The 26,106-nt window shown below is 37.8% G+C and overlaps 1 protein-coding gene across 2 annotated transcripts in view; it reads left to right on the forward strand.

Moving 5' to 3' along the window:
- Positions 1 to 26,106, forward strand: part of ANKEF1 (ankyrin repeat and EF-hand domain containing 1) — a 73,311-nt gene that overhangs the window by 33,653 nt on the left and 13,552 nt on the right. The window contains exons 1-5 of one of the 2 annotated variants that reach the window (XM_045833339.1): positions 14,533 to 14,758; positions 19,736 to 20,129; positions 22,410 to 22,609; positions 23,342 to 23,491; positions 24,751 to 24,874. In XM_045833339.1, the coding sequence (XP_045689295.1) occupies positions 19,784 to 20,129; positions 22,410 to 22,609; positions 23,342 to 23,491; positions 24,751 to 24,874 (820 nt within the window). In that variant the 5' untranslated portion in view covers positions 14,533 to 14,758; positions 19,736 to 19,783. Of the gene's footprint in view, positions 1 to 14,532; positions 14,759 to 19,735; positions 20,130 to 22,409; positions 22,610 to 23,341; positions 23,492 to 24,750; positions 24,875 to 26,106 lie in introns of those variants that run through there. The other variant, XM_045833338.1, reaches the window with a different exon arrangement.

A 26,106-nucleotide genomic window follows, 5' to 3' on the forward strand; every position in this document is an offset into this window, starting at 1 on the left:
TTTTAACAAATAATAGTTAATAAAATAAACAAAATGCAGTTCAAAGAACTTATAGTGAGAATCCCCTGGAGTTAGTTAAAATGGTACTTATACATTTCTTCCCCAAATTAACTCTTTTCTCTATATTTAATACTCATTTTCTTTTTTCCCAATTTCACACTAATAATTTTATAAAAGTCAATGCATAAATTACTGTTTTGGCATAAAAAACTACTAACATGATGCTTCCCAAACATGAAGTGATCATTTTGGTTAAAAGACACAAACTGAAGACATTTAAGAATAATATTTGCATTTCTAATTAATTCAATTTAGCTTTCTCCATCGGTCCAAGTTACTAAAAATTTACTATTAATAAACACTCTAAGATTTCTTCAGATAATTCTTGCCTTTGAGAAAATCTATTTTCAGGAAAATGTACAAGTGACTTCTTTCTCTGTAAATCATGGAAAATATTGTATTTCATGCTCTCTCAATGTTTCTGTGGAATTGATGATATGCTCATATGTCCTGACAGTTAAATCAGCTATCCAAATATTAAAAATAACAGTAATAATACTTGTCTTCTGATGGTATCACTGGCGAAGAGTACTTAGCAAATTATCCAATGCTTTATGTCTTCTCTCAGGTTTCCTAGAAACAGCATGAGGCAGGGATTCTTAGCCAAGTGTTCTATTGAGGGAGTACTCTCAGGGGATACCAATGAGAGACTGAGGAATTCAGGAGAGCACCAAGAAAGGGAGCTAATCAGCAATGGGGATGCCACTGAGATCCAGCCTCTATCTGATCACAGAGTAACTCTGGCGTGTAAACAGTACCACAGAGTCATTCACCCCTGCACCCAGGCATTCTCTGGTGGGTGAGCCCCAGTGACTTAGGGCAGTCTCATGAGAATGGGCAGCTGTGACCATTACGAGCAATCACAGCAGCTGGAGGGAAAAAAACCCAGTCAAGTAGAGGGTCAGCATCTATCAGCGTCCAGTTCCACAATAGATGCAGGAATATTTATTCAAAGTCTGGTTATTTTTAAAAAATAAGTGTATAACTTTGGTATATCTCCTTTAGAAAAGTGACAAAGAGAAGCAGCTTTTTAAATGAGTTTTTGTTTCTCTGCCTCTAGCCAAAGCCATGCTGATGTTTGATTTTTCCTTGAGAAAGAAGAAAACTACTTCATAAATTTTTCTACATTGAGGGCAACTTTTATGATTTTAATTTTAATGAGTCCCAATATGTTGAACAAAGATTCAATCTGGATTCAGTAGCCACCTCCACTGCCCTGGCCAGGTGGCTTAGTTGGTTGGAGTGTTGTTCTGTACACCAAAATGCTGCAAGTTCCATCCTCAGCTGGGGTACTTACCTAGATTGTGGGTTCGATCCCCCTTTGGGGAGCTATGAGAGGCAACTGATCATTATTTCTCTCTCACATCAGCATGTCTCTCCCTTCATATCTATCTAATAACACTAAACATATCCTTGTGATAAGATTTAAAAATATATATTTTTTAATATATTATACAGACACAGACATATTTACTTCCATTATCCATATTTATTATTCTAATTGTCCAGTAGGGGAATATTGGAGTTACATGGCTTCTCTTAGCCAACTGCCTCAATCATCTCCATGACTGCCATCTGCTTCTTGAAATACAATAAATATGGTTCATACAATAATTCCATAATTTTGTGTCACAACTTCCTCTACATTTGTAAGTTTATGAGTTGAGATGCTCTGCTGATCTTGCTCAGTTCAGCTGGGCAAGCTTTTCTGATCTTGAGTGGGGCTCACATATGTTGAGCAGCTGCCAGTTGGCTGATCTGGAATGATTTCATCTGGGATGATGGTCTCTGTTCCACATGCTTTCCCATCTTCCAGCAGGGAAGTCAGTCTCAAAAGAGAACAAGAATAAGCAAGGAGGCATTAACTGAGCCCATCAACTGAAATCAGTCTGTCACACCACCCTAGTCCAAGACATCAGCCTTCATCTGAACATCTGCAATCACCTACTTTCTCTCCCTTCTTATTTTTACTGCCTTACAAATCAATTTTCCATAGATCAGCCAGAGCAATCCTTTTATGTTCTGTCAGGGGTGTCAAACTCATTTTCACTGGGGGCCACATCAGCTTTACAGTTGCCTTCAAAGGGTCAAATGTAATTTTAAGACTGCATAAATATAACTACTCCTTAACTAGGGCAAGGAGCTCAGTGCTGCTGCCAGGTAGAAACAAGATGCCAGGCTGGATAAAACAAGGTGGAAGGCTGGATTCGGCCCTCAGGCCTTGTGTTTGCCACCTGTGCTCTAAGTAAAATCTTATCATTCCTCTGCACAAATACCCCCAATGACCTCCCATGTCAGAGTAGAAGCCAAAGTTCTTACCATGATTTTCAAAACCATTTATGAAGTACTGATCTTCCATCACCACCCAAACATGAACACTATGTTCCAGCCACAGCACTGTCCTTCTGTTTATTGATCTGCCTAGGACAAGGATGCCTCAGCAACTTGGAGTTACTATTATCTGTATTAGGAATACTCTTTTTTCAGAATCCTCTGAGCCCACTCTGCTCTTCAATGTCATCTTCTCACAGGGACCTTCTCTGGCCAACCTATATGAACTAGTACCTCTACCCAGCACCCTGTGTAACCTTTACCATGGTTTATTTTTCTTCATAGAACCTATTATTTCCAGAATTGTATTTTTTTGTTTGCATGTGTCTCTTCCTCTCAACTTGTATATAAGTGTATGAACTCCATGAGCATAGAGAATTTATTCCTTTTGTTCAGTGCTGTGTTTCAATGTCTAGGACAGTAGCTGGCACATGGTAGTTACATAAAGATAATTTGTTAAATAAAGGAGTCAATGAATAAATATTATTTTGCTTAGAAGATTATGTTTAAAAATTGTTCAATTATTCAAAGCTCCCTTTAAAAAATGAATGAATGAGTTGCTGTAATGCCAATGACAGTTGAATGATGATGTAATGAAGACTGAGGTCTAAATCTTACTGTCTGCCATCACTCTTACCAGTTGTCATGACTGTGTGTCATGGTTGGATCTCTTCCAGATGTAATTCAAACAAGGATTCAACTACAGCATGATGCGAACCCCAGCCTATGGGGTCCAAGACATTGTGGATGAGATATGAGACAAATTCACACAGACTACTGAGTCCTGTGGAGGAGAAGGGACAGCGCGGCCACTCTCTCAAGAGGAGAGTGCCCCGACCCTTGCCTTGACTGACTTTTATTGGGTTCAATTTGCACAGGAATAAAGCTCATCAGTCATTGTCAGGCAGAAATGATTAAATAATAGATAACATTCAAAGAACTCTGAGGGCTTATTTTGAGTCAGGGTCAGATAGCTAAAGGGCCATAAAACTTTGGGGAAACAAATTAATTTCAGGGTTGGACCCTTATCATTTAAATTGGGGGTATTAGCAAAGCAGGTTTCACAGGATTTTATGCATTCTTTCTTAGGCCTGATCACCCTAGGGAACCCGCCCTTTCCAGCACAGGGCAGCACCTACCTCCAGCATTGTTTCAGGCTTAAGGCATTGTTTCAGGCTTAAGTCAGGCAGGGGAAGTAAGGCAGCCAAGAGATTAGGAGACTTCTTGCAGACAGAATGAGGACTCAGGCTATGTCAAAGCCGAGGGGTGAGGGTCCATCATCCCCTTTCTCCATAGTCCCCCAAGTCCTTCCCTGGGGGTCCCCGTGATCGTGCCTGTCTTAGATCGTCCTTTCCTTGAGGAATCTTACCTGTCACTGGCTAACTGATCAAGCATTGGGGGCTAGGCAGGGTAAAGTAAAAGTAGCAGAGGTGGCATCCTGACAAGGGAGATAAGCTTTGCCTCCTTAGCAGCTTGTGGTCTGAAGGTCACTCATTCAGCCTTAGCCATGGGGGCAGGGGGAGGGTGGTGGTTACAGCTTCTGAAACCAGACAGGACAGTTGCCAACAACAGCACAGGTGGCAAACACAGGTTTGTGGGCCGAATCTGGCCCTCTCCCTTGTTTTGTCTGGCCCAGCACCTTGTTTCTACCTGGAGCGCCGAGTTCTCACTGAACTGTTAAAGAGTAGTTACATTTATACATTCCTAAAATTACATTTGGCCCTTTGAAGGCAACTGTGAAGCTGATGTGGCCCCCAGTGAAAATGAGTTTGACACCCCTGAACTATAGGAACTAAAACCCAAGTTACCCCATTATGTTACTCCATTGAATTCTTCTTCCTATATCACCAGATGCATAAGGATAATTTCAAAAGCAATTCAGGAGAAAAAAATGTTTACCATAATAAAATATGAATTTATTTGTACTTTTCCTGCTAAATGATCTTCCTAAAATGTCTGAAAGATACCTTCAAATAATAGCAACATGATTTTAAGCAACATGAGGATAACAACATGAAAAAAACAGTAAGTTTTCAAACTTTTATAAAAAGAAGTCTTCCTTCACTGTTTTAAACATGAATTGTTTTAAGATTTAGTACAGAAAAACTAATGAAATAATGAAATAATCATTTTATTGGTTGCTCATATGAAATGAAAATAATATCATGGATCTTACTGGCAAAGTTGGACAGAGTAGTAGGAAATATGACTGAAAGAATGAAAAACTAATCAAACTGTGTCCCTGGTGTGCCTCAAGTATATTAACAAACTCCCCACTTCTGGCCAAGATAGAGGCATAGGTAGAGACACTGTTCCTCGTTGCACAATTAAAAGAAAAACAACAAACAATTTAAAAACAAAAAAAAACACAACCAGAACTGATAGAAAATTGAACTGTATGGAAGTCTGATAACTAAGGAGTTAAGGAAGAAACATTCATCCAGACCAGTAGGAGGGGAAGAGATAAGCAGGCAGGCAGAGAGGGCTCTGCTGCCTAAGTGGAGGACCAGGGTGGGCAACCAAACCTAAAATAATGCAACAACAAAAACAAACTAAGCAAACAACAAGAATAGGAACAGAATCACAGAGGATCACATGGAAGGTTATCAGCTGGGAAGGGGAGGGGAGATGAGGGAAAAGGTACAGGGAATAAATAGCGTAAATGTAGGTAAAAAATAGACAAGGGGAGGTTAAGAATAGTATAGGAAATGTAAAAGCCAAAGAACTTTAATGTATGACCCATAGACATGAACATGAACTAAAGGTGGGGGTGTGGAACGTGGGTGAGAGGGGGTTTGCAGGGTGGAGGGGAGTAAAGGGGAGAAAATGGGACAACTGTAATAGCATAATCAATAAAACATATTTTCTTAATTAAAAAAATAAAGAAAAACTCCTTGTCCGCATTCATACCTAGATGCAGCCTATGGATATGCGCCTATTATAGCATAAAATGAGATCAAAGTAAAATTTCTTGTAGTGCAAGACAAGACAGTCATTAAACTAAGATGAGGCAAATGCTATGAAATATAAACATATGGTACTTGAATTCTGTTAATTCAAGAGTCTTCAATGAGCTAAGATTATTGTTTTAACAAATTCACTTACTGATTTGAATATGTATTATATTTTAATTGTTGCAATCATAAAAAGATGCACTGGATAAGGGTTCATTTAATAAAAATATCTAGCCCTGGCTGGTGTGGCTGAGTGCATTGTGTGCCAGCCTGTGAACCAAAGGGTTGCCAGTTCAATTCCCAGTAAGGGGACATGCATGGGTTGCAGGCCAGGTCCCTCAGTAGGGGGCTTGCGAGAGGCAACCACACATTGATGTTTCTCTCCCTCTCTTTCTCCTTCCCTTCCTCTTGCTCTAAAAATAAATAAATAAAATCTTAAAAAACAAGAAATTTATAAAATAATTATCTAACCAGCTTGAGGTTAGTCAATCATTTAAGGTTTTCTTCATGAAGATCTTGTTTCTACAACTGCACCTATAGTTTTTGTAGGTACATCCTTATTTTGGTCTAGATAGTACACAAGTCATTCTAGAATTGTATTAGTTTATTTCAACTACTTTTCTAGAGAAGTGTTAAATAGGAAAGAAAGGTTTTGGCTTTTCCATTAATTGAAATAAATGTATAATAGCAATGATCAGGAAATCCTGATTTTTGGCTATGGTTTTTCTAATCAAGGCAATGATTCAAATTTGCTTTGCCTATGTATGGAATAGTACAGGAAGGTTGAGAAGAAATAACATTGTAATTACAGACCAATTATAATTTCTGGATGGATATTCAGATCATATTTATATTACATAGATGAGATAGACATCAAAATATTTATTTAATGAATATATCAAATGTTGATGAACCATTGGTTGAGTACAAGAGGATGCTGTGTCAGGATATTTTTGGCTGTAGGGGACTGATCTCAAAATGGCTTAAAAATACTGGGAATCATTACCTCATTTGGTATAAAGTTAGAGGTAGGGCAGGTCCAAGTTAATTCAAGTTAACTAAACCCCTACATTACTGGAATTTTTCTGCTAGTAGTAGCTGGTTGGCTTCTGTTATGAGGCTTGTCCCCTCATGGTCAGATGAGAGGGCTGCATTACCTCCTTACAATGAAGCCTAAACACAAAGTGTAAACCAGTTTGTCCCAGTCAGACCACTAATGCATGGTCACCCTTTCCATAACCAACTGTATTATTATTTGCAGAGCCCCTGTTCTCACTTGGTGATGAGACAATTAAATGTTTTTATTTAATAATCTAGTCCAATCTAGGATTTTCTGTAAAATTTGTTATTACAATAACAGTCACAAGTAATGAGCCAGTGAAATCCAAGTACTGTCAGTATCAGCACATTTTCATCATTGGTCTGTGCTTGTGGGAGGGAGAATGGAGGAAAAGGCACAAAGAGAATCTGCTTAGATGAGTGATGGTGACTAATGGTTCTTTCATGGAAACAACTGGACCATGTTGTCTTCTACTGCTGGGGTCTTCAGCTGGTCCTGCCCAGAAACTGGGCAGATAGAAAGAGTCTGATTTTTAAATTATTACTAATGTGCTTGTTTCCATATAGCTAATAGGTATGTTTTTTTAAACCCATTTAACCTAAACTCAGCTGCATTTCCCTTTGGAGCCCACAAACCACGTATGCTCATTGAAGAATTATGTCCATCTTCCTTCCACTGCTTCAGCACCAGGCTAGCTCACAACTAACTTCTACCCTTCAGCTAATCTCAGATATCTCTCTTTGCTATCCTTTGAGATAAAGAAGAGGTGAGTGACTATTTATTCTGCAATTCCACCATCTCCTGTTGGTCAGATCCTGCATAAAGTCTCTTGCCTTCAGAAATCTCCACATGAGAAGCAGATAGCATAATGTAGGTCCAGCTTACATGCACACTTTAGAAGTTTTATGTTCAGACCTCAGTGCACCCTGCCCAATCCTAGGGGATTTAGGAAGTATTCGCACACCACACTGTGACTTCCTCCAAATTCTGTCTCCTCCAGAATATTTATTTCCCCCTATCTCCTATTTACACTTCCTGCAGCATGGTTAGAGACAAGATGGAAAGAAATCAAACATTTTGTGGCAAAGTCTCCATTAAGCCTGGTCATGGACCATCTAAGGATGTGAGAAAGGAAAAATACTGATGCTTCCAGCCAGAGCTTCAGGCATCTCAAGGTTTTACTGTAGCTGAAGGATCTACTTTTTAGATGACTGAGTCAAATGGCTATTGGGTGGATGTCTTAGTTCCTTCCCATGTGGGCCTGTCTATAGGGCTATTTGAGTTTATTAACACAGCAGCTGCCTTTCCTCAAAGTGAACATTCTGAGAGAGATTCAGAAGCCACAGTATCTTTTATGACCTCATCTCAGATGTCACACACTGTCTAGTGACGAGAATTAAGAGACTAAATTCAGGATAATTTTAAAGAGACTAAATACATGAAACAGGAGTAAAATTAAGTTCCACTTTTTGAAGGGAAGGTCAAAGAGTGTGGGCATTTTAAACTACTATGATGATATTATTCTTTTATTATTATTCTGGACCACAAAAAATTTTTTATTTGACCAAACTTACATGGTTAGCAGGCAGGTGAGCTGAGACACAACAAGCCCAGGTAGTCTGATTTAACTGCCCAAGCTCATACCTACAACGTGAAATTGCCTTTCAATGAAAAAAGATACATACTTTGGGAATGTGTCCTATGCTTTTTGGAGTATATTTTATGATTATGCTATTACAGTTGTCCCAATTTTCCCCCCTTTGCCCGCATCTGAGTGGTACGCCCCTTCCCTCCAGCAATCCACCCCTTAGTTCATGTCCATGGGTCATACATATAAGTACTTTGGCTTCCCCATTTCCTATAGTGTTCTTAACATCTCCCTGTCTATTTTGTGCCTACCAATTATGCTTCTTAATCCCTGTACCTTTTCCCCCATTTTCCCCCTTCCCCCCCCTCCACTGATAACCTTCCAGATGATCTCCATAGCTAAGATTCTATTCCTATTCTGGCTGTTTGCTTACTTTGTTTCTTTTTTTTAGATTCAGTTGTTGACAGTTGCAAGTTTGTTGTCATTTTAATGTTCATAGTTTTGATCTTCTTCTTTTCCTTAGATAAGTCTCTTTAACATTTTGTATAATAAGGGCTTGGTGATGATGAACTCCTTTAACTTGACCTTATCTGAGAAGCACTTTATCAGCCCTTCCATTCTAAATGATAGCTTTGCTGGATGGAGTAATCTTGGATGTAGGTCCTCGCTTTTCATCACTTTGAATACTTCTTGCCAGTATCTTTTTGCCTGCAAAGTTTCTTTTGAGAAATCAACTGACAGTCTTATGGGAACTTCTTTGCAGGTAACTGTCTCCTTTTCTCTTGCTGCTTTTAAGATTCCCTCTTTATCTTTAACATTTGGCAATTTAATTATGATGTGCCTTGGTGTGGTCCTCTTTGGGTCACACTTGTTTGGGACTCTCTGTGCTTCCTGGACTTGTATGTCTATTTCCTTTGCCAAATTAGGGAAGCTTTATTTTTTCAGATCAGTTTTCAATTTCTTGTTCTTTCTCTTCTCCTTCTGATATCCCTATGATTCAGATGTGGGCACATTTGGAGATGTCCCAGAGCCTTCTTATTCTTTCCTCATTCTTTTAAGTTTTTGTTTACTCACTCTTTTCTGGTTGACTATTTATGTTCTAATTCATTGATTTGAACCCCAGCTTCCTTCCTTTCACTGTTGGTTCCTTGTGGATATTTCTTTATTTCACTTAGTGTAACATTCATTTCTTCACTTACGCTTTTGCTATACCCAATGATTTCTTTGAGCATCCTTATCACCAGTGTTTTGAACTCTGCATCTGATAGGTTGGTTTTCTCCATTTTGTGTAGTTATTTTAATGAGGTTTTGTTCTGTCCTTTCACTTGAGCCATATTTCTTTGTCTTCTCAATTTGGCAGCCTTCCTGTGTTTGTTTCTGTGTGTTAGGTAAGCTCCTTTCACTACATAACAGGTCTTGACACACCTGTTATGTTGTATGGGGCCGAGCCTTAAGTAATTGCCAGGGTGGGTGCTGTCCGCTTCACCGTTTTGTATGTGGGGAAAAGGTCAGAGAGGGGACAATGCTGCTGTCTGACCGCTGGAGGCTTGTTCTGCACTCACCCTGCTTCCAGTTCCTTATGCAACTGGTACCCCTCTAGCTGTTGCTCTGGTTGTGATTCCCAGAGTGGGTGGGAATTCTAGGACTCTGCTGCCCTTTCAACAGACTCTCCTGAGAGACCAGCAATTTCTTCCACTGCCCAAACACCACTTGTTTTTATAACCAGGACTTATGAGGCTTTATTTCCTTCTGTGTGGTCTGGCCTGAGGCTCACTCCCCAGATATCCCTAAGTGAGAGTGCCCTTTCCACTGGCCACTGATGACACTGCCTGGTCACTGCTGCCTCACAACGGCCACACCATGTCTTCTCTGCCCTGGCTCCCCATCTCTACTCCTCCTACCTGTCTGGATGAATATGTCTTCTTTAAATCCTTGGTTGTCGGACTTACATACAGTTCAATTTTCTGGCAGTTCTGTGTATTTCTTGTTTGGTTTTGTTATGTTCCAATTTGTTGATTTGAACCCTGGCTTCCTTCCCTTCACTGTTGGTTCTCTGTGGATATTTCTTCCCTGTGAAGTTTGTAATCTTTAGTTGCAATCTTATGTTTGTGCAAGGAGGCAAAGCATAGGAATGTGTCATATGCTTTGACATGAAAGATTCATACTGCCAATGATAGTGTAATAATTTTCTAGAATTAGAAATTCTAATTTATTTTGGCCAAACTCAAGAATTGGGGCTGAGTAGAAGGTTGGAGGGATGTAAAATCATTCCCAAGATCTCATATAGGAAAGGAAAACTAATGTGGGGAAATGACAGTGTTATTTTTTAGATTAAAGAAAGAACTTGGAGAACAGAGTATCTGGATATAAACAGGAAAATTCCTCTTATTTTTATAAAATGAAAAATAGATTATTAGTACCTGAAAATGGAAGGTGATTAATGGGATGGAAATATTCTTGAAATTTCTCAAGTTAAGAAGGAGAAGTTTGAGCCATTCAAAAAAAATGAAGAAAAAAGATGTCATAGCAGAGTAAAGTAAATAATAAGCAATAAGATTCCAAAACTAAAACCAAGTGTATCACTTGTTACACTAAATGTCAGGGTATTAGAGTCTCTCATAAAAAGGCAGAAACATATTGCGCTAAATAGTAACAGAAAAAGCTAGCTACATAGTGTTCACAAAAAAATGTAAAAATAATTGATAATGAAAGTTTAAAAATATGAGACTGGAGTAAGACAAACAAAAAGAAATGAATATTAGACCAGAAGGAATTAATGGGTATAGACACTACCTAAGAAAAAGAGAGACATTCTATAAAAATAAAAGGTGAAATTTGGAAATCAGATATGGTATAAATCTACATTTGCAAATATTATAGCATTAAAATTACTAGAAATATAAGGAAAAATGATTGAAATACACTTACTATGAGAAATTTCATATATGCTAAGATAGTAGACTGATACCATAGATTCAAAAATAACCACATGCATAGGAATTCTATATAATGCAACCATAGCATATAAATAATGAAAAATATGCTCAGGAACAAGAGAATTTGTGAGGTGTTTATTCACAAAAGTTTTCCCATGAGCTTAGAAGTCTTTAAGTCAGAGAAAAGTACAGATCCTGATATGAATACATTTATCCACAAGCCGCTCATATTCTAAAGGTATGGTTGCTCAGCACTTATCCATTCAACTGGTGTCTGGTAATTGCTACAATACATTGTGAAAAAGTCCATCTAAGTCTTTCATAGAAGTATTAAGCAGTGCTTTATATTGTCAACAAATTTACTTCCCATTTCAAAGGTTTTTGACATGTCTTCATTTTTCTTTTGGAAAGAAACAACTAAATATCTGTTATCAATCCATCACTTACTTGTATGATACATAAAGTTATAAACTAATGTGCAGTGCCAACTAGTGAATTGCCTTCTCCACAACAGAGGCACCCTGAAAGTTTCCTTGTTTTTAGAGGGAAAAAATATTAACACATGGCATTATAGAAATGCACTTTGTAAATACTTGTGAAAAGATAACAAACTCAACTAAATTTGCCTTAATCTTATGGAAAAATCCATAATGATTCAACGAATTTTATTTCCAATTAAATTTACCTTCAGCCACTGGCATACCGTACCAGTTACTACTTCATGAAAATCTGGCCTGCTTTTTAGGCCAGTAAATTCTTATGTAACAGCTCTGGTAGTTAATGCAGTTTGTTACTGAATTTTAGTGACAATCTTCATAAAGATGTGTGAGGTAATGCAACAAAATCACTATTATGCATCAAGCATTTTTCAGAAGGTATAGGTCAAAGTAAGAAGTACTAAATGTGGGATCTTTTGCCACAGTTGTAGTTTGTACATAAAAGGTTATTTAATATCAGATGAAGATCAAAGCTCAAGTGAGATCATTGGGAGAGAATTTAGCCCATGTAGCTGTCTGTCTCCTAGTTATTGTTGGTAAGAACTATATAAACTTGTCTGCTACTTCTCTTTGTTTTAAACAGATTCCCTTTACTCCCATTTTCCTTTGTGTTGCCCAAGTTCTAATACCTTTACAGTCAAGTGGCTAAGGGCAAAAACGAACAAACAAATAAATAAAGTTCAAGTTAAAATCTTTGCAGTATTTTTATAAAGAGGGGAAAGGTTGTGTCCATTTACTAATATGTAAGATTTCTAAAATTTTACCCACGTTATGACTGTTTCTTCATTAGTAGGAAGTTGGTACATTTAAGTAGCTCAGCGTAACTATCCTCCCTAGGCTAAAAAAGGTTGAAATCAAATATGATTATCTATTGTGAAACTACTTTTCAGCTACCTGCTTATAGCATCAGAGCTTTTATGAAACTCAGAGAGTAAATTTACCTGAAACCACATTAGGAACATGAGTCAGACTGCTTTGCTTATCTCCAAGGTCTCAATCAACTAACAAATGTTTACCCAACTTCTCAAAATATTTGCACCAACAGTTCTGATAAACCAAGCATAGCTTACACATTACTAATCCATTCCTTTTAGTCTTCTAGATGAGTTTCTTCCCAAATTCACCAGAACCTCAAATAACTTTAGGAAACTTCTCCAGAGTTAAATAAACAATGCTATCATTGACATCAACTTTGTCTCCAAATGAGAACGACTATTATTGTAAATATACATTGACAACCTGTAACACAGAACTATTTATTTATAGAGGCGTTCCCCAAAAATCAATCACATGTGTCTACAAGAGACAAGATGAGATCATTCATTATTCTGTATACTTCCTTTATGACTTGTAGGGCAGTTCATCTTATTCTGATTGACAAACTGAGAGCCTGTACACTGAGTGACTTCCTTACTCTTCATTACTAAATTCTACTAGGTCAAAACTCACACTCAAGTGTGACATTTTTCCTATACTAAGAGACAGTAATTCAAGAAATGGTCCCCTGATTCTGTTGAAATCTAAGAGAGTTTTGTGGTATGTACTTGAGGTTGAATAGCATGGCTTGCCAATAAAGTTACACTCAAATATTTCTGAGGAATCAAGCCCTCAAACTAACAATCAGTAATCAGAACATGCAAAATAAAATCATGAAATGCCAGTTTCCACCCTCTAGATTGGCAAAAAATGTAAAGTGTGACAAAACCAAGTTTTGGAAGACACACTGCTAATGAGAGTTTTAAATTGCTCTATATACTTGGTAAACCAGTTCACATTATCTTAATGATATAGATAACTTACAACATCAGAAATTTACCCTAGAGAAATTGTTGAACTTGTGCATCTAAAGACATGTACAAACACAATCATAACAGCATTGCTTTTACTGGAAAACACTGAAGTATCTCAAATGTCCATCAACAGTAGAATTTAAAGGGGGTGTGGAATTGTGGAATGGTAAAGAAACTATAATTAAACACAGTTACATTTCAAAAATATGATGTTAAAGAAATGTCAAAGTAATACACATTTTTATAAATTCTTGAAACATGCAGTACTAAATACACAATTTTTAGGGAAGCATTCATATGAAGCAAAATGCTTTTAAAAAGGCAAAAGGATGATAGATATAAAATTCAGAATAACAGTTACTTCTGAGGGCAAGAAAGAAAAGATACAGTATTGGGGAGAAAGACACAGAATACAGCAGTAGAGGCAGGCTTCATTTTCTTTAGTCATGGTGTGCTTTGGTTCTTCACACTTTCCATATGTTACATATTTTATTCTTTTGTGTTCATGATATAATTCTTAACATTTTTAAAACAGAGTGTAGGTAGAACTTATTGACAGAATAGAGTGGGGTAGGGGGACTATTGCTTTTATTTGGAAGTTATTGCATGCTATTTTTTAAAGCATGCTTATTTTACATTCCCATAAACAAAAGCTTTAAGAATTTGCCTCCCCAATAGTGTGTTGGGGTTGTGACATTAGGGTACACATGCAGGCCCTGAAATAAAATGATCTCCTTTATATTTTTGCTCCCATTCGTGTATAAATATTTTTAAGCATGTATGTATCGAGGGGTACACGAAGAAAATTTCTGGGTAGATTTAGAATAATCTACAGCAGTTACCTGACAAGTGGATTCACTTTTCATTTTATTATATAACTTACTTATTTTACTTCAAAAATTATTTCATTGTACTTTACCTTACTTTATGACCTTTACAATTCTAATGAAATAATTTTTTAATGAAGTCGGGAGGTGGGAGAAGCAGATGAACGACGGTGAGGGCGGACCCCTGGGGACCTTAGCATTAGGCACACCGCCCCTGCACCAACCACACCTGCAGTGTTGAACCTACCCCAAACATCCTAGTATGGACCCTGTCACCTGGCCCGACCAGCCGAAGGCGGTGGGCGGAGACGAGCACCACCCCACCCTCCCCTCTCCGCCCAGCCCAGCCCCGCCCGCTGCGGTTGCCCCTGGTAACTGGGCCCTGCAAGGCGGAAGCTCACAATCCCAGCTCTTTGAGGCTCCCGCTCCGCCCCCCCCGCCCCTCCCCCGTGCTCACCTCCCAGCGCGCTCGCGCTTTGTGGACCCATGGACACTCACCCCCTTCCCTGCAGCTCCGCGCGCCAGCTCTCCTGCTTTGCGCACAAGGACACCTTTGACGTCTCGGCGTCCCAAGCGGGCTCCTGGAGCCCGAGGTCGCCGCTAGGGCAGGAACCAGGTGGCAGAGAACCGGAGCGGGGCCACCCTGCGCCTCCAGGGGCCTAGGCGCGTGGGTGCCAGTACGTCCGTGGCTTCTGATCCCCAGCACGACTGAGAGGTGAGCTTAGCACCTTGGTCCCTGCCATCTAGTTTTTACCTTGAAATTACATCTTACCCACCCTCCCCTCCGGATTCTTCTGAGACTTAAAACTGAAAGAAACAGTAAAGAACCCCACACCTCGCAAACGTAAACCGTGGCTCGTGGGTGAGTTGAGACCCAGGGAAGTTTGATTATTCATGGTGAGCCTGCATTGAAGGACTTTGCTAAGTCACTTTACAAGGATTAGCACATTTTCTCTTAACACAGCATCCACGAAGTGGATACTGTTTTATCCCCACTTCACAGATGAAGAGACTGAGGCACAAACTACATGGGTAACTGTCCAGATTTGTGCAACCAGTTTGAATAAATTTTAATGCAGACCTGGATGGATCACAAAAACAGATTCCTCCACCTCAAATTCTACATACTTTCCACTCTTCCAAGCATGTCTTCTTTTTCTAAAAAAACACCCTTGTCTCGCAGACTCTTGAGAAGTTGGTGAGCTCCATGGATCTCTCCTCACAGGGAAAAAATGCACATGGACAGCCCCCCCACTTTCCCACTACACACAAATTTTCATATTTTAGAGTATTCGGACCCAAACATAGACCTCAAGTCAAGAAATCCTGTTCTCTTCCACTGTTCTGAGACTGCACATACATGGTTAGATGGGGGTGTACCAAAGTGCCACAGGGCCATGCTGAGGTAAAGTATGCATGCTGGGGTGTGTGCATGTGTGACAGCTCTCCTGAGGATCAGAAATGCTATACAGTTTACAAGGAACCTAGCCCTAAAGGATAGGACTTCTGTTATTTCCTCCAGAGAGGTGAGGCTCTGGGTCAGTTTTGGCACCATTCTCTGTCCAGCGTTTTGGGGCTTTAGCTGGAAGGGATACAAGCCACAGACCTAGCCCACAGATTTCTGAATTCACCCTTGTAGCTTGACTGGATAATGTCACATGCTGCTACCATATTTTGCCATGTATAATGTGCACTTTTTGCCCAAATTTTTGAGGGAAGAATAAGGATGTGCATTATACATGGGCAGTGCCTGAAATACCTCGTATCTGTCCTTGTGTTTTGTAATTATCTGTTACATAAAATTTCTTGTACCATAATATGTTAAAAAAATAAATGCTAAAATTCCTTTATAATACCAAAACAAATATCTATACATAAAAAATTAAAAATTGAATTAAAAAATTAAAATGAAAGTTTTTTCCCTAAAACTTTGGGCCAAAACATGGGTGCATATTTTACATGGCAAAATATAGTAATTCTTTAGGGTGGATGCTGTCAAAGTCACCAGTGAGGTCATTGATTTGGAAGTCTCTGTCCACACCAGTGAGGTGGCATTGATTCAGTACAATCGGTAAACTATTTAGGAGCATCATATTTTATTCCATGTAGGATGTATATCTGTATGCAGTATGACAATACTGCACCTACTAGAATTTTGCTGATAATAATAATAAAACCAGCCATAACAGCAGCTAAAGTAAATCTCACCAAGCACGCAACAAAGACCAAGTAGACAACTTCAGGTCTCGTTGGGAGCCTATTTATACACAGTTCTAGTGAACTTCCTTATGGGGTTTCCTAGTCCACACACATTATAAACAGATTAGAGGGGAAGAGAGGGGATACAGCAAACAGGACATTAAAGCCACAAGCCATGTGATGGCTGATGTCACAGCAGGAAAGGATGAAAGCACAGAGAATAAACAGAAGGCAGAAGAATGAGGAAAAAGGAAGGACAAGGCAACAGCATGCATTTGATGGTGGTGGTCACTCTCCCTACTTGAAACTTACCTCTTTGCTCTCTCCCAGACTCGGGCTGCCTGCAACCCCTGAAGACCTCATAATTCCACATAGACCAGGTTCAGAGCTCTCTTCCGAATTAGGTATCCTATTGCCTTGTGTATCCTAACTCAGCATGCCCAAAGCTTAACCAGCTACACTCCCTGACCAGTCTGGACCCCATCCTGAGCTACCCATCTTAGGCACAGGTAGCCACTTTCTCAAGCCAGAAACCTAGACATTTTCTTTGATTCCTTCCACTCCTCAGTATTATAACTTTTGGTTGTCTGTTAAACAAACCTTCATTGATGCCTCTTGTGATATGTGATAAAACGAGTCAAGCATTAATAATAGGATCTCAATGGTGGATATATGGGTATTCAGTTTTTCTTCATGTTTAAAAATATGAGCCAGGTTCTGTCTGGTGGAGAAATAATGGTCACTATAATATACAACTTCTGTTGCATGAAGACTACATACTAGCGGGGAAGGTATACAATATATAAATTGACTATACCTATATCTACACATCTATAGAAGAAATGTTATATAGAAAAATGTTTCATTTAATTATGAAAAAAATAAATGAAATAACAAGCTGGCATCAATTTTAATGGTGAGAAGTGCCAACCAGTGGAAATTCTGAGCAAAGGGCACTCCAGGTTGAGGGAACAAGACAGTTCAGGGGCAGGAGTGAATTTTTGTTCCATAAACAAACAAGGCCAGTATGGCTGGAGATCACTAATTCAAGGGGGACTGAAGTGAGATCTGAGGATCAGGAAAAAGGAACTGGGGAGGTCATCATGAGTCTTTTTGTTTTTTTCTTATTACAAAGGAGAGATACTAGAATGTTTTAAAAGATTATCTGGAGAGAATGTTCTGACATGAGGTAATGTTCTATATCTTGACAGAAGATTGGGTGACAAAGATGTATGCTTTTGTCAAAACTCATGCAGTGGTACACTTAACACTTACGCATTTCATTATATATTCAAAACACCAAAAAGAAAACAAAGAACTGTAAACAAATATTAATCTCCAGATAAGGATATGTATGCTGGACTATGTCTGCAGTTTACTTTGAAATGGATCAAAAAATACAATGGATAGATATGTGATAAAGCAAATCAAGCATTAATGGTAGGATCTCAAGGGTCGATATATGGGTGTTCAGTTTTTCTTTATGTTTAAAAATAGTTATACTAAAATTTTGAGGGTGGAAGCTTGTCTGATCCTATCTATCTACATTTTTAAAAGGTTGCTCTGGGGCTGAATAGAAAATGAACCATAGAGGGCTGTTATGGAAGCAATGAGACAAATTAGAAATCTGTAGCAATGATTTGGCCTAGGATAGTACCAATAGAAGTTGATGTCAGGAGGTGGAGTTGACAGGATCTGCTGATAGATAGAGGATCTGTGAGGGAAAGAGAAGGAAGAGTAACCCCTAGTTTTTTAACCTGAGTAGGTGGATGGATGGTGATGCCATTACTGGAAATGGGGAGAACTGGAGGTCTGGGTGATAGCAAGAGTTCTGCTCTGGACATGTTACATTTAGATGCCTATTAAACATCCAAGTGAAAATGAAGAGTTGGCTGATAGGTATTTAATTTTGAAGCTCTGGGGAGAGACAGAGATGGCTGTATAAATTTGAGAGTGAACAATTATAAGCTGCAAATTAGGATAAAGATCATCAGATGGGATGTGATCACAGGAGAGTGATTGAGAATAGGGAAGGATCCTGAGGGCTTACTCCTGGACACTCCAACAATTAGGCTCCTAACATAAGAGGAGGACCCAGCAAAGGAAACTAAGAAGGAGTGGGTGGGGAGGTATGAAGGAAACAGGCATTGGAGATGTTATGGTTGTCTAGAGAGACACAGTTACAGAAGGGACACGTAGTCAACAATGGAACTCATTGCTATAGGGAATGTAGGTAAGGGAGCAGGTTTGTGGTGGGGAAAAGATGGTACAGTTTCAGATTTTGTAGTAAGATGGGATCTTTTCATTGCAAATGAGAGGAACTCAAGCTAACTAGCTTCTACCAATATAAGGTTGGGGGAAGGGCATTTTTGCTCATGCAACCCTGAACATTTAGGTAGTAGGGACTTCTAGCACTACTGAGTCCTGAGCACAGCTGATGCCCTCAGTCTCAGTCTCTCCGTGACAGCCAACATGGCTCCTGGCAGCCCCACCCCATACCCCACTGCTTAATAGCTGAGTAGAAAGAGTAGTGTTTCCATGCAGTTTGGCAGAAGGGTCCCATGGGGTGGTGATTGGCTGATGTCTTTTCCGAATGTATTCTTGAGACATTCACTGTACCTGGGGAGAGTGTTCACTCACACAGGCTAAACCTAGGTCATAGACCCATTCCTGTCTTAGGAGATGGAAGGGGTATCCCCATACAAAAAGTTGAGGTGGAAACTTGTCTGACCTTATCTGATCTGCATTTATAAAAGATTTTTCTGGGGATTGAAAAGAGGTTGGACTATAGGAGGCTGTTGAGGAAGTGATGAGACAAATGTGGGGCTGTGGCAATGATTTGGCCGAGGTTTGTTTTGTGTTTTTGTTTTATTTCCCTCAGAAAAATAAATGGAGGAAATCAAGCAGGTAGTACCTAGCCTGGCCTACTCTTCAATTCAAAAGATTGATACCTCATTGTCACGTAAAATGAAAAAAAAATTACTGATCTCTCTTTGGTATCTCACAGAGCATAGTAGATGCCCATTTATAATGAGCACCTCAAAATGTTACATGTTCTTTATCATGTGTTTTAACTACTAAAACTTGTGTGGTCTCTATGTTATGGGCAACATGCTGGTTCAGAGCCATGTGGTGGGGAGCTCAAATCCTTAATTTGGCAATTTAGTTAGCCTCATTTGGTTCATAGGTGAATGGGAAGGCTCTGTCAAGGAGGGAAGATTAAGTGAGAATAACAAGAAAACTACATAGTATTCATTCTGATGGGAGATTAGTTTAAAAATATTTGAACTTTATACTAGTTGCAGATTTTTATGTTTATGTGTAATTTCTACTTTCATGAAATTAGTTCCAATCAATTATCATAACATTTTATTAGAAATTGACTCTATTCTTTGGGAAGGCTTAAAATATTATTTAATCAAAATAAAGTTGACATAATTAGCTTTGAGTCACATGTTTTTGTTTTGTTGTGGGTGTGTGTTTTCTGCTCTAGTGTTTGTTTTGGTCCACAAAAGCATTTTCAAGAAGCTGCTGGTCAAGCATGGCTTTAACAGATCAAAGGCTTGAGAACCTGCAGGTCTACAAACTTCTTCAATGTGTTCGGAACAAAGACAAGAAGCAGATAGAAAAGCTCGTCAAACTCGGCTACCCTGAACTAATCAATTTCACAGAACCTGTGGAGGGACTCAGTGCTCTGCACCTAGCCTCAGTTTCCAATGACATTGACATGGTCAGCTTTCTCCTCAGCCTTGGTGCTCACCCCGATGTGCAAGATCGAATGGGCTGTACTCCGACCATGAGGGCTGCAGGACTGGGCCATGAATTGTCCATGGAAATACTAGCCAAGGCAAAGGCAGATATGACTAAAGTCGATAATGAAGGAAAAGGTAAAAATCTCAACATTCTACCCAGCAGATGCAATTCTTTTTGTAGCCAGAAATTCATAAAGCAGGCTTTTTTGCTTTTCAACTTTAGAAGTGGATTACTCCTGTACCTAAGGATACTGACTGCCCATAATTTGAAAATGGTATAGGTAAAGCTTAGGGAAGTCAGATCTGAGAGTTTTTTCGTTTAAAAAGAAAATTAATTGCTAAGGGCAGGTGTGTGTAAGGGGAATAAATGGTAACAGGAAAAAATGCAATGAAGATTGAATTTTAAAAACAAAAAGAAAATTAGAATTACATTAATCTGTGTTCAGTGATTTTTGTAAAGGTAGAGAATTTTCAACATGACACACATTGATATTATTGTAATCATAGCCACCCATTATAAAATACAAAATCTTGTTTAGGGCAAAAAGGGAGAGCTTTTATTTTTCTTTTTCACAGTTTAGAACCTGGAGTAGTACTGGACTTCAGACTCCAGAAGGATTTTGTCTCCTCTCAATAGCAGTCTGATGTAGAAAGGAGTTATTTACACATGGGAATTTGAAGGATTAAGGTAGTTTCTAGCATAAACTCCAACTTTCTGGAGTAATTTTAAATAATTTGTAAATACAACTTGAAATTTGAGACAGGGATGTAATTTCCAGGACTTTTCAGGTGAGATAGCCCCATGTCCCCACCCTGTTCACCCCCCTACCCCACATCCCAATCCAATCTCAAGACCACAGTCCTGGAACTTCTTGTCCAAACAATGCCAGGTCCCAGCAGGAACTGACATAGCCTCATGAAAATCACTAAGAAGATTACTGCCAGGCTTAATAAAAACCAGTAGATTTCATGAGTTGTCCCAAAGAATTGCACTAAGTACAAAGCCACTATTATCAGCCCCACAGTAGAGAAATAAATTCACCTGTAAAATATTAATGTTTTCTGACAGGGACAAAACCTGCTTTTGTAACTCTCTCCACTGACTTGCTTAAAACAGAGGAGTAGACAGAGACAAGAAAGAATTATTTAATTACTTAATGCCACTAGGTAACAAAATATCCTTCAGGTGCAATCAGGGGTCAAATGTGTTTAAAAATTCCATATCCTAAAAAACAACAGCAACAAAAACAAACACAAACACAGAAACCTCTCAGTTCGATCGAGTATCATTTCTTAGTGTGTTTCATGCCCCACTGAATCCCTGGGATGTTGATAAGTGCTACATGCAAAATTGGTTCCACTGTCAAATTCATTAGAGAAACATTGAATAAAACACATTTAGGCACATTGATTTCACATTTGTCAGACAGACCAATGATGGTGACACTTTCCATATTTGTTTGACCATGAAATAGTTTTTCCATATAGCATCTCCTATACATGAAATTTTGTCAAATATACTTTGGGGAACACTGTAATGAATAGTTTACCTCCTTGAGTTTGAAACAGATACCAATCACAAAGAAAACGGGTTGAGAAATTGTACATAAAATCTAAAATTGTAAAATTAAAACTAAACAAGGTACAATTAGAAACAAAGTCAAGTGAATATTTGTAATAAATGTTGATGGCCATATGGTTAAAATTTAACCTCATTGAAATTAATATTAAATCTGTCAAGGTTCTGGAAGATGAGTATATCAGAAAACAATATGACAAATCACATAGTAAGAAATCAAAATATAAAATGAAACCTGAAACAAATACAAAATCTTATTTTAAACATAACCTTGTTAGCAGTGCCCTCTTCTGCCTCGATTCTACATAGCCTTTGCTGTGCTCATTGCACTGAGGGTCTTGTCTTCCCACACACAAACCTTGCTCACCTTGCATGTTCTTCGCTTCGGCTGCCACTTGCCAAACTGTTTTGCTTATTTCACAATACTCTGTCATAACATCCTATTTTCCAGAGACCAATATTTGACTCACTGTGCATTGTTTCGAAAGGATAAGCAAACATTTAAATGACTAAAATACTTACTTGATCTTTAGAAAGATGTGGGACATATTCCATGCCCACCCTGTACTTCCTCTTTGAACTGTTTTACAGAATATGAAGAAGGTAAAGCTCTAAGCCACACTTGCTTGTGACTGCTTCCTAACTCTGTCATGGGTTGAGTTTCTTTCCTGTTTCTCAATCTTGGTGTTTCAGTTAGTTTCAGAAGGAAAACAAAGGCAGAAATGTCTTTGCTCTATCACTTTTACTAGCTAATTATGGATTTTAAAGTTATTTTTATCTGATGGAAATATATAGGCAATTAATAAGTATTCTTTGGGGGTTCTATTTTCCTACAGGTATTTTGTTTCACTGCATTTTACCTACTAAGAGGCATCATCGCTGTGCATTGATTGCCCTGGAACACGGTGCGGATGTCAACAATTCTTCCTATGAAGGAATCCCAGTATTCCTTAGAGCTTGCGAAGAAGCACATGATGTTAAAGAAATGTGCCTGACATTTTTGGACAGAGGAGCCAATCCAAATGCTATCAACTCAGTATGACTATTCCTGTGATTATAAATATTCATTTTTTTCAATTATAGAGTCTTACCAGGGTAATTTTTGCATTTAAATATGGTAAAATTATCCTGTTAGCGTATAGACAGTTCATTTCTATTCAAAATGCTTTAAGACAACATGCTTTCATTATATTTATATTACCATAATCCTACAGTCTATTTTCTTATTGTTTGGAAAATTATTATTTATTATTCATAATGTCAAAATATCATTTTAGAAAATAGACAAGGTATCACTAATGCCCAGTAAAGTTTTTATCTTTTTGAAAAGAGAATATGTGGTTATGCTTTTTTCTTTATTCATTTTGCTCCCTTTCCTCCTTTGGGTAATTTTATTGATTTTTTAAATCTTTTAATTGTTATTTTGAGACAATGAAATCAGATTTTATTCTCATTAGAAAGCACCTGTAACCTAATGTTAGCATATACCCTACCCTCTTTTCTCCCTTTTTGCTCTATAATCTCAGCAAGAAATGTATTTTTCTCACTGAGACATCTGGTATGACCTTGACTCATTTAGAATTCTACATTTTGGATATTTACCCATAGTACTGGCTTCATTTTTTTATTTGTTACATAAAACTAATAAAAATGTAGAGAACTAAACATGGTAGTGACTCTGGAGCCAAATGGATTTCAATCCTACTTATACCGAAGATGTCATTTAACATGACAGCTGTAAACACTATTTGATCTGTTTCATGTTCAGGCCACAGGCCGCACGGCTTTGATGGAAGCGTCCAGAGAAGGCGTGGTGGAATTAGTTCGAGGGATATTGGAGCGAGGAGGTGAAGTGAATACATTTGATAATGAGAGACATCATGCTGCACATTTCGCTGCCAAAGGAGGCTTTTTTGATGTAATAACATGCTTATTGCTTTAAAATTTGTTGCTAACAAATTTTCTGTCCTTTTCAAAAATTTTAAATATCATATAGGTTACATTAAGGCAGATTTTTTTCTAAGTCACCATCTTGATTTCCTTTAAAAATTCTAAAATTATACTTCATACCAAATATTATTGTTTAAATAGTTTATTTCTTTATTTTTAGAGAGAGGGGAAGGGATAAAGAAAGAAACAGAGTGAAACATAGATTGGTTGCCTCTTGCATGCTGCCAGTAGGGGACCTGGCCTGCAACTGATACATGTGCCCTGATTGGGAATCAAACTGGTGACCCTTTGGTTCACAGGCTGGCACTCAGTCCACTGAGCCACACCAGCCAGGGTTCAAATATTATTTTTAAAAACACACTCTAGTTCTTCAATTTTATCTGCTTGCTAATTTATACATTTAATAATACTAATTTTTTTCTGTTTTCTTAGCTATGACAATTTAAAGGTTTTGGCTACTGGGGCTACCATATTTTATGCCTCCATTACATACTATAATCTTCAAAACATGTTATGATCTAATTGTGGGGAGAACAATGCCAATATACCTTTCTCCCCTTGATTGTTGTGGCACTTAATGACTCACCTAAATTTTAAACTCCAAGTATTCTGATTGGACATATTAGCAAAGGTTTCTCATAGGTACAGACAGTTACATTGCAGAAAAAAAAATAGGAACCAATGTTGGCCTTCTTAAAATTCTGAATTACATCTAAAACTTATTTATCCCATTTTCTCTGAGTTTTAAGATAGTTACCATTATTTTTGTCATCGAATCTCTTCCCTACAGTAACAATATGCATCACAATAGAAGTTACATTTGGTAAAGAATTTGCTCCTTTGAAGATGTGTGCCTTAGTTTGATGCTTTCTAAAATTGCCTAGATTTACCAAAATGATAGTGTCCTAGCTGAATATAGAGTTTTGTATACTCTAGATATCAATGTTGTTTGATAGAAATTTTGGCAATGATAAAAAATGTTCTATATCTGTGCTGTACAATAGAGTACAATACAATAGCTACATATGGCTTTTTAATACTTTAAGTATGGCTAGTGAAATTAAGGAACTGTACTTTTAAGATTTACTTCCTATTCATTTCAATTTAATTTTCAATAGCTACATGTGACTAACATGTAATGTATTGGATAGCACAGATCCAGGTGCAATCCTCATTCAGTAAACATACATTCCTGCTCCTCTACATTATCCACCATCTGTCTTGCAGATATTGAAGCTTCTTTTTGCCTACAACGGAGACATGGGGTTGATTGCAATGAATGGGAACACACCACTTCATTATGCTGCCATGGGTGGTTTTGCAGATTGCTGTAGATATATAGCTCAGCGAGGTAAAAATCGTCCAGCATTTTTATGCTTAAAGTATTTATGATTTACTCATGTTCTGGATCAGCAATTTTCAACTTTTTTATCTCATGACACATAAAAACTAATTACTAAAATATATATTTTTGCCCCTGTGACAAAAAATAGGTATAATTTTGATTCATTTTCACTGGACAGTTATTGTGTTGGCTATTGTCATTTTTTAATTTGACAATCTAAGGGGAAGAGAGGTCAGTAACCCTGACTACATCGTCAGGTATTGCATGTTTTAAGAATTCTTTTGGCACAGTGGTAGAAAATCGCTGTTGTAGGTAAGTGGAGACTTTGGGTCTCTTACTTGTCAGTTTTTTATGTTTTTCAATAGCCAACCTCACTCAGATATGTTGAAAAAAATTGATTTTTTTTTTAGTCTGCTTTCTGTTAAGTTGTGAAACTGGTATTAAAAGTGATAAATATCCATTTTCTAAAATATTTTAGGTTGTTAAAAATCTAATCATGAGTCAAGAAATTATTCTAAAATGTTTATAGTTATTAAACTCCTTTTTTAAAAAATATGAACATCCATCTAACAAGGACAAACACTGAAAACCATGTCTTTTAATTCTTGTTTTATTAAAAATATTCTATTGTGTCAGCTGCAAAGATGACTTTTCTAGATAATTTGAATTTATGGGAGATAATTTGAATATAGGGAGAAATATGAAATAATAAAAATTTTCAAAGAAAATTTGAAATGTAGGTAATATTTATTATTTTAGCTGTTCCTATAGCATTTTTAGAGTAACTTTGTTAATTTGGGACTATATGTTATATAGTCCTTAAAATGATAATATTCATTCATTAAGTTTAAAGAAATGGATCGGTTTGGTGCTAACTACATGCTAATTGAATGTGCATTAAAATTTTAGAAATGGGACTGCATTCTGCTGAACTTTATGGTAGTGGTTTCCTTTTTCCAGCTGAGAAATAGACAAAACTTGAAGTTCTATGACTCTATATTAGAGCAGAGAAAGTGCCTTTGTTTTGCTCTCCTCTACAAAGCACAACACTTCAGCAGTCACTGGGACCTGGAGATCCTAAACTGTAACAACTAATATTACAAATAGTGGTGTGTCTGCATAACTAATAGTGCAATAACTGATTATTCTTTCCCCACCCTCCAAAATAATGAACAGTTTTAACAATATATTAAGGAAAATATATCAAATGCTTAAATCGTCTCATAGTCCAGTTTTCA

The sequence above is a fragment of the Phyllostomus hastatus genome, unplaced genomic scaffold, assembly GCF_019186645.2.
Source record: "Phyllostomus hastatus isolate PE091 unplaced genomic scaffold, TTU_PhHast_1.1 phas_contig_17, whole genome shotgun sequence".
NCBI classification, from domain to species: domain Eukaryota; kingdom Metazoa; phylum Chordata; class Mammalia; order Chiroptera; family Phyllostomidae; genus Phyllostomus; species Phyllostomus hastatus.